At 56.8% G+C, this 9,238-nt stretch overlaps 1 protein-coding gene across 7 annotated transcripts in view; it reads left to right on the top strand.

Annotated features, from left to right (window-relative positions):
* PIK3C2B (phosphatidylinositol-4-phosphate 3-kinase catalytic subunit type 2 beta) overlaps nt 1-9,238 on the top strand; it is a 66,344-nt gene that overhangs the window by 22,501 nt on the left and 34,605 nt on the right. For 2 of the 7 annotated variants that reach the window (XM_060644217.3, XM_060644218.3), the window contains 4 exons: nt 158-1,178; nt 5,115-5,215; nt 5,814-5,968; nt 6,317-6,437. In XM_060644217.3, coding sequence (XP_060500200.2) covers nt 246-1,178; nt 5,115-5,215; nt 5,814-5,968; nt 6,317-6,437 — 1,310 coding nt within the window. In that variant the 5' untranslated portion in view covers nt 158-245. Of the gene's footprint in view, nt 1-157; nt 1,179-2,798; nt 2,822-2,876; nt 3,259-5,114; nt 5,216-5,776; nt 5,969-6,316; nt 6,438-9,238 lie in introns of those variants that run through there. The other 5 variants (XM_060644221.3, XM_060644220.3, XM_060644222.3 and 2 more) reach the window with 5 other exon arrangements.

Genomic DNA, 9,238 nt, shown 5'->3' with positions numbered 1-9,238 from the left:
CCGGGATCTCTTTTTTCTCTCCGTCTTTTTGTTTCTTCCCATCGGTTACAGGCACGCAAGAAGGAGGCAGTGGCCCAGATGATGTCGCCTAAGTCAGATTATTAAAACAAGTCTTTTCGTGGCTGAATGATTGACATTTTTAACCTCTCACCTGCAGGTGCCAAGACACCATGCCAGAACCCTGCACCCCTGACACTGGCAGGAAGTAGAAGGCTTCCTTGTCTCCTCGGTCACCCGTCCTCACCATGTCTTCGACTCAGGGCAATGGGGAACACTGGAAGTCCCTGGAGTCGGTGGGCATCAGCCGCAAAGAGCTGGCCATGGCCGAAGCCCTGCAGATGGAGTATGATGCACTGTCCCAGCTCCGGCACGACAAGGAGGAGAGCAGAGCCAAGCAGAGCACAGACCCCACTCTCATCAGCTGGGACGAGCCCGTCCTTGACTTCTACAGCAAGCCGGCGGGGAGGCAGAAGGACCTTAAGCTCTTACGCGGTCTTTCTGGCTCTGATCCTACCCTCAATTACAACTCACTGTCCCCACAGGAAGGGTTATCCAACCACTCTACCTCCCAGGGCTCCCAGCCTGGCCCAGATCCCTGGCCCAAAGGCTCTCTGGCTGGAGACTATCTCTATATTTTTGATGGTTCAGATGAAGGGCTTTCTTTGTCCCCAGGACCAGGAGATATAGATGGCTCTTCCAAGAAACTGTCCCCACCTCCTTTGCCACCCCGAGTCTCTATCTGGGACACCCCTCCCTTGCCTCCCAGAAAGGGGTCTCCCTCATCCTCCAAGATCTCCCAGCCCAATGACGTCAACACTTTTTCTTCGGTCGAGCACCCTCCAGGCAAACTGCTAGGGCGTCGCATCCTAGAAGAGGACGAGGAGCTGGGGGGTGGGGGTCCGGGGCGCCTCCTGGGGCCTGTGGACTATGACGGTATCAATGATGCGATTACACGGCTCAACCTGAAGTCAACCTACGATGCAGAAATGTTGCGTGACACCACCAGGGGCTGGAAGGAGGGCCGGGGGCCCCTGGACTTCGGCAAGGACACTCCCGGAAAACCCGTGGCCCGGAGCAAGACCATGCCCCCTCAGGTGCCGCCCCGAACCTATGCCTCCCGCTATGCCAACCGAAAGAATACGACACCTGGCAAGAACCGCCGGATTTCCGCTGCTCCGGTGAGGACCTTGTTGTGTGCCTTCCGTTCCCCTTCGCAAGTGCCGCTTGGAAACGGAGAGGAGTCCTTTCTTCTTGTTGTTCCAGACCCCAGTCTGCTGCATACTCCCCCTGGTAGTCCTCTCCTCCCCTCTGCCTCTGTCTCCCGGCCCCTGGGCCCTGGCAGGGGAGAGGAAAAGGGACACTAGTAGAGACATGGCTCCTCTTCAGGGCTGAGTTTTGTGCCCAAACAGCCCTTGTGGGGGCAGGTGTTTTGGCATCTCGGTTCCTAGTGTGTAGTAAGGTAAGGACTGAACCAGGCTTAGGGGATTCTTTGTGACCCTGTGGCCGGATGGCCTTGGGGACTGGAGCAAGTTGCTTCTGCTTTCTGACCTGCGGTGCCCAAAATGCTGTGTGGTAATGAGGCTCAGTCACGGCATTAACCAGTGTTTCGTGCTCCCTGGTCACCAGACCCTGGTCCAGACCCCTCAACAACCCTGCCTGATAGTCCAAGGCATGCAGTTCTGGTCTCTCTTGTTTCAAAGCCTGCCGGTACTTGCTCTCTCCCTCTGTCTTTCTCTGTCTCCCTCTGTTTCCCTGTCCCTCTTTCTCTCTCCCCCACCCTCTGCCTCTGCCCCCCCCGTCTCCCTCCCCCTCCCTCTGTCTCTGCCTCTCTCTCTCTCTCTCTCTCTCTCTCAGCTTCTATTTCTTTCTCTCTGTGTCTCTGCCTCTCTCTGTCTCTCTCCTTCTCTCTCTCTTACTCTGGTGAAATATACACAAGATTTACCCATCTTGGCTGATCTGAAGCATCCAGCTCGGTGACATTGACCACATTCGCATTGTTGTGCAGCCATCACCACCGTCCATCTCCTCTCACGGGGAGAATATTTAGCAAACACATGCAGGACGACAGTAATTTCGCTTTGACCAGCAGAGTATAAAACAGCACCGTGCCTCCATAGAAGCACAGGTGGGTTCCAGGGCAGCTTTGATCTTTTTTTCTGGCTTAAAAAAGTGTCAGCAGGGGCACGCAGGCAGCTCAGTCGGTTGAGCGTCCAACTCTTGATTTCAGCTCAGGTCTTGATCTGAGGATCGTGGGATCGAGCCCTGTGTCTGGCTCCACGCTGAGCATGGAGCCTGCTTAAGGTTCTCTCTCTCTCCCTCTGCCCCTCCCCTCCCGTTCTCACTCTCTCTCTTAATAAAAAAAAAAAAAAAAAAAAAGTCAGCAGCAGCATCTCCGTGGGTAGGACCTGAGGCCACTTTGAGTTTCACCCTTGGGTCTGGAAACCCTGGCTGCAGAGGGAGTCAAAAGTTACCTCATAACTGATGGCTTCCGTAGGAACAGCGTTCCACTTCATTCCGTCCCTGTTTCCTCCTTATCCATTGTTTAAGGGACACCGGGGCTTTCCCACCATGTGTCCCAGTAATTGGGATCCTTCACAGCCTGGGAAAAGCCACGTGGTCCTTCCTTCCTGTGCTTCTGCGAAGAGTCCCCCAAAGCAGGATCGGTTTCTGGGACAAGTCATGACTCTGGAGCTCAGGGCTTTTTAAGGGCCCTGCTTGAGAGGTGGGGCGGCTCCTGCTATTTATAGGGACGGGGAGATTCCTGTTCCCAGCTCTGAGTTCCTCACCCAGAGCTGGGCCTGCTCGGAGTCAGGCCGCCCGGGTAGGTGGTCACCTCTGTCGCTCCCTCTCTCTCTCTCTCGCCTCCCTCCACTGCCTCGTCCTTCCCCCAACCCCTGTGTGTCACCAGGGTCCTGAGAGGGAGCTTGGTGCAAAGTCTCCTTGAAGAAGCTAGTACAGAGCAAGAGGCTCTGGCCAGTTCTTAAGGGGCAAATGCGGCCCTGGGCTTCCCCACCTCAGCTCGGTGCGGGGGCTCATCCCACCGGGAGGGGGGACCCCTTGGACCCGCGGCCTATCCCACCGCCCCGCTTCCGCCGGGCTTTCAGACGGAGGGACCCTCCTTATCCCAGGCCTGTGGAGCCAGCTCTGGAAATGGGTGGCTCCAAATGCCAGCCTGGTACCCCCACTGCCAGCCTCTGCCCGGCAGACTCCCCCAGCCAGCATCGGGTGATGCCACCAGGGCCTGCCAGCAGGGCAAACGTAAGTGGCTTTTGTTTTCTTATGGAGCCAGGGAGTGGTACTGAAGGGGCATGAAAATGGCCTTCAGTAGCCACTCTGTTCTCTATCCCCCTCGCCTTCCCCTCCTCTGTCTCTCTGTCTCACTGTCTCTGTCGCTCTCGCTCTCTCACCCTCACTTTTGTGGGTTAATTGCTGACAGTGGTACTATTGTGAGCGGGACACAGGCTGGAACTTGGCAGAGCAAGGGCCTCACATGCCAACTGCCCCCGCTGCCGCCCTCCCCTCCGCACCCCTCCATCCTCACCCTGGGGAGCAAGGCTAATGAGAGGGGTCACTCAGAGGAAACAATTTGGATATTCAAATGAGGAGCTCAGTTGCTGCCATCTGCCCTTAGGGGCGGGGAGGACGTGAGAAGAGCCAGTGGGAGGGTGAGAGGTGAGGCTTTGCTATGTGCACAGGCCTGAGCTCCCCGGAAGCAGCTGTTGGCAGCGGCTGCTTTACCGGATGCAGGCTGGGGCTCCATCTGAGCTGCCATTCCCATGGGGTGGCCTCCCCTGGCGGCTCTGGGCAGGCCTGTCAGGCAGAAACCTGTCATGCCCCAGCTCCCCCCCCCACCACCACTTCCTCCTCCCTGGGGCTGGGCTGCAGGCTTCTTTAGGGCTCCTCTTGGTGACTGAAAACAGCCCTGTACCGGGAGGCAGGTTGAGTCTCATCCGAGAGAGAATCCCCACCACCACACTCGGTGTTCTCTCTGATGGGAACCGGGGCCCAGGCGGGCGCCCTGACATTCCAGCCGTTCACGGCCAAAAGGCTCAGGAGCCAGGTTCTCTCCTGCTCAGAAGGCCGCTTTGATGCTTTCTTCCTCAAATAGCATTGACCGAGAAGGCACGTGGGTCTGAGTCACTGCCTCCAACTGAGTGTTCTCGGTCTCTCTCTGCTTTGGGTCCCTGGGGCTCGCTGTCGATGCCGAGGCATTTGCCCGGAGCCGGGCTTCCCCAGGCACCGTTTGGGTAACCCTCTTGCCCTGACCTCTGAGCTGGGACTGGGAAAAGGAGGCTGCCTGCAGAGCTCCCAGCCACACCCGTAGAAGCACCCCCAGAAAGCCAGCCCGGTGACCCAGCAGTGCTGTGCGCTGCCTAACCTGCTTGAGCTTATTAGACACTGCCTCCCCGGAGAGGAGGTTTGGCCACACGCTTGTCCATCCCACCCAGACTTCCAGCCTCAGCCAAGGCTTCCGGGTCTCTCAAGTAAAAAAAAAAAATAATAATAATAATGTTTATTTTTGAAGGAGAGATACAGAGCACAAGCAGGGGAGGGGCAGAGAAAGAGGGAGACACAGAATCCAAGGCAGGCTCCAGGCTCTGAGCTGTCAGCACAGAGCCCAATGCGGGGCTCGAACTCAAAAACCACGAGATCATGACCTGAACCGAAGTCAGAGGCTTAACCGACTGAGCCACCCAGGCACCCCTCAATTTTTTTTTAAGTTTATTTATTTTGAGAGAGAGAAAGCATGAGTGGGGGAGGGGGAGAGAGAGAGAGAACGAACGAACCCCAAGCAGGCTCTGCACTGTCAGTGCAGAACCCAATTCAGGACTCGAACCCATGAACCGTGAGATCATGACCAGGGCCAAAGTCAGATGCTCAACCGACTGAGCCACCCACGTGCCCCAAGGCTCCCTCTTTTCACTTGGCTCTTGGTCTCCTAGGACAGCTGATAAAGAGCTTCCTGGATTTCCCACATTTTCCTGGGGCCCTGAGTGTTCAATGCTTCAAGAGCCTTTATACCCAGAGTTTCAGGGTGCAGATCTGGGAGCAGCCCGCTGGAAGGGAAATGCCCTGAGGCAAAAGGCACTGAGTCGGCTGCTCTTCTCTTAAAGGTGGGCTCCCGGCCCCATGCTGTCACCAATGGCCATGAGTTGTTTGAGGTCTCAGAGGAGAGAGATGAGGAAGTTGCTGCGTTTTGCCACATGCTGGATATGTAAGAGTTAAAGAATGGGGTGTTGGGGAGGGCTCTGGGGGCTGGGGGTGGGGGAGGGCCAGCCCACTCAGAACTTTCTCTGGGAAGGAAAAAGAGCCACATTTAATAAATCTCAATTCATCACTATGGGGTGCTGCCTACAACAGGTGTTTGTGGGCTTTTTGAAATCCTAGAAGTTTCATATTTTGGACAAAGTTTACGAACCCTTGATCCAACAGCCACATTATCCCAAGGGCTTCAGGCTCGGTTGCCCCCAGGAGCAAATGCACCCCAGATGGAGATAAGAATATTACCTGGAGCTAACAGAGAAAGGAAATGGAGCGAGGAGAATTTTTCCCTTGAATTTAGCATGGAAAACTTTGTCACTATAGAACTGTCCCTACGCTCAGCTGGGCTTGGGAAACGTTACGTAACCGTAGCAAATGTGTCAAGAACATGGTTTCCCAGAGCTGCTTCCCCAGTGCCCCCAGCCTGGCCTGCAGACCTGGAGGGACGGAAGGGCCCTTGGCCTCAGGGTGGGAGGGTCCCAGCAGGCCTCTTCTCAACTGCTCTCTTCTGAAGGCACAGCGAGGGTCCTTCTCCCTCTCTTCCTGCACAGCCTTCGATCTGGCTCTGACATCCAAGACTACTCCCTCACCGGATATGTCTGGAGTGCTGTCACCCCCAGCCCCGAGCACCTTGGGGATGAAGTCAACCTGAAGGTGACCGTGTTGTGTGACAGCCTACGGGAGCCACTCACTTTTACCTGCAACTGTAAGTGGGGGAGGGGGTATGAGCATCCCTTGAGGTGGGGCAGGGATGACTGTGGTTTGGACCGTAGGATCCTTGGACCTCAATTCCCACCCCACCTGTGGCTCCAGTGAGGGGCAGTGGGGAGGCTCCTCTGGGGGACTGGCTCAGGGGCGACCTTTTTGGGCCCACGGTCACTTTCTCCAAGCCCGAATTATGTGTTTGCCTGCTTCATCGTGGTAGCAGTGGTGCTAGAGAATGCTTAGCCAGGAACGTGGTAGGGGGCGGCGGGGGGTCAGGAGGGGGACCCTGAGCCCCGCCTGCCCCGGCACCCCGCCCCCCATCATGGCTCCCCTGCCCTACCCCTTCCAGGTTCTTCCACGGTAGACTTGCTCATCCACCAGACCCTGTGCTACACCCATGACGAACTGAGAGATGTGGACGTGGGGGACTTTGTGCTGAAGCCCTGTGGGCTGGAGGAGTTCCTGCAGAAGTGAGTGAATCTGGGGGGGAAGGGGGCAGGGAGCGTGGGTAGGAAATGGCACCTGCCTTCTGGGCGGTAGGGTTTTGAGGGGGCTTCCTCGGGGTGGTGCTGGGCTCACGGCCCCAGGCCGGCAGCTCCTCCCTGATCCCGCTGCTGCTTTCTGGGCACACTCGCAGCCACGTCGCACTTTCCCCAGCGCTCTGTCTTCCAGCAGGGCTGGCCTGCTTCTGAGCCAAGTCTGCTGCGGAAAGAGCTTGGAGCTGGAAGCAGGCAAAGACTAGGTCATATCTGCTTGCAGACGTCTGCGTGTGGAGAGAGGCGTGCGGGGGGCTGCTCCTCTTAGGTTGTGCGGTCTCTTTACGGTAGATGGAGGACTGGGCAGAAGTGCCCTTGTGGAACCTGGGGGAGAAATTACAGTTGCTTCCTCCTCGCCCTGCCCCTGCCAACGAGCCTTTCCCCCTTGGCATGTGCAGCTGGTTATCCTCCTCACCAGAGGCTCGCCTCCAGCTCCTCTCCATCCAGTGCCCCCTGCAGCAGGCGGCCTCCCTGGAAAGTCTGATGTGGACCAGCTGCAGCCATCCCCTTCCGCTGCCCCGGGGCTCTGGGTGCCCCGGGCGGGAGGAGAGGGTGTGCACCCTTCAGATGGTGCTGTAACATTGGCCAGAAGGCAGCAGATAAGGAAAACAGAGATCTGCTTTCCTCCCCAAGCTTCTGGGGGTGCCCACTGTCCAGTACCCCTGACCGCTTGGAGAAAGCCCCCTGGCCAGTACCCCTGACCGCTTGGAGAAAGCAAGCGTCAGCAGTGGGAAGGGAGGGGCCCGGATGTCAGCTCTTAGTGCCACCACTTGTACGCTCTCTCTCTCTCCTACATCCAGGTCTAGATGCAACGGTGCTTGACCAATGACTAGAGCAGTCCTTGGCTGGTTTCTCCCACCTTGAGAATATTGGGGGACCTTTCTGGAACACTGAGGGAAAGCAGGGGCAGGGCCCTGCATGGCGCAACTCCAGGAACACTGTTCAAGTGTGTTCCATGGGCACTTGCTTTCCCTAGAAGAATAAGAAGGGGTCCCAGACTCAGGGTCTCCTGGCAGAGAGCACCCCAGGCACTGTCGTAAGGGACAAGGGACATCATGGATCACACCGATCTGGCTGGTTTGGGTTCTAGCTTGCCACCTACTAGTTGTAAGACCCTGATCCTCAGTTTCTTCCCTTAAATGTGATAAGGACTGAGTGTGAGAATGACCCAAGGAGCAGGGAAGGACCAGCCCAAAGACGGGAAAGCGTGAGGATTCAGATCAGCTGAACACTCTTATTTCCCCTGCAGTTCGCCTAGTCCTTGAGCCCTCAGGGCTGAAGGTGGTAGATAAGCTGTGAGGTTCTGACTTCCTGTCAGGACCTAGCTGGAGTGTTCAGTGTGATGGGTGGGTGGATGGGTGGTCCTGGGGTCACGCCCCTCCCACTCTTAACTTGAATGCATCCAGAGGAAGGCCTTCCACAGAGAAGGTCAGTCAAGTCCCCAGAGGAGCCCAGTGTCCTTGACTCTTGTTCGAGGAGCCCCCCCCCCCCTTTTCCACTGAGGCTCTTTCTTCCCCACCCAACAGAAAAGCCTAGAAGACCCTGAGCACAAGACGCTGCCTTGGGTGGGGGTGAAGACACTTTGGGGGTTCCAGAAAGTGGCTAGCTCCCAAGGAAGCCCTGTGGTTTCCTACCCTTGCCGAGCAGGGCCTGAAGTAAAGGGGGCGTGGTGGGTCCAGGATGCAGGCTGCTCTCAGATAAGAACCTTGAGACAGTCCCAGGGGAGGGCTGGGTTTCCTGCCACCTCCCCCATCCCAACCACACTCTTCCTTCCTCCAAGGGCACTCCCTCCAGACCTGCCCCCTGCCCAGCCTCTCCACCCCCAGGGTTTAGCCACGGCTCAGCCTTGGCAGGTTGGGGCCTGGATCCGAGGCTTGGCCCCTCAGGATGTGGAGAACCCCTTAAGTCCTAGCTGGACCCAGACTGGTCTCTCAGGCTGGCACCGCTTAGGCTTCTGCACATACTCCTCCCCTTTGCTCCTCTCCTCTCCCCTCCATTTCTGGCCTAGATTCCCAGCTCTGCTGAGGAAGGAAGTCCCTTTCCGGCTTCTGTTACCCAGCTGCTGGGACCCGGCCCAGGCCTGCAGGGCTGGCCTGCGGGACACTCATTCTGCCCCTTCTCTTGGGTTTCCTTTCTGACTACTGTGTGATTTGGGAGGGAGGAAAAGGCTGGGTCACGGAAGGACTCCTAGGCCTTCTCTGAAACTTGGGTAGACAGGGTCTCACTTGTTGTTGCTTGAGCAGTGAATGGCCTGCAGGTGGGTGTTTATCAGGAAGTCTATAGAGATTTGTGTTGTTATTCACAGTCAAGCAGGACCCATGGAGGAAGGGGAGAAGCAGACTTCTTAGGGTTTAGGAATAACAGACCTGGAATCTTGGTAGGTTTGTTTGGTTGGCCTTAGCACCCCAGTCACTGATGGCAGGGGGTGGGAGCCTCAGGACCACAGTGTGGGGAGAGTGTCAATCAGTGAGCTCCACACCTGAGCACAGGTGACATTCAAAGTGTCCTATATACCAAAGCCCAGAGAATGGGACTTAATCACTGCCCCCTCCCTCCGAGAAGTCTCTGTTCCCCACTCCTTCCAGAAGGTCCCGCCCCTGGAGTGATCGGTGATGATGATCCAGGTAATAAATGCCTAAGAAAATCAAAGTTTGTACAGACCAAGGTTAAGTGTGTTAGGTGGCTTTTTTTTTAGACAGACCTCTGAGCTCTGCTCTGACAGTTTCCAGGAGCCC

The sequence above is a fragment of the Panthera onca genome, chromosome F1, assembly GCF_046562875.1.
Source record: "Panthera onca isolate mPanOnc1 chromosome F1, mPanOnc1 haplotype 2, whole genome shotgun sequence".
Classification (NCBI taxonomy): Eukaryota; Metazoa; Chordata; class Mammalia; order Carnivora; family Felidae; genus Panthera; species Panthera onca.
This window is presented reverse-complemented; position numbering and strand designations above follow the sequence as displayed.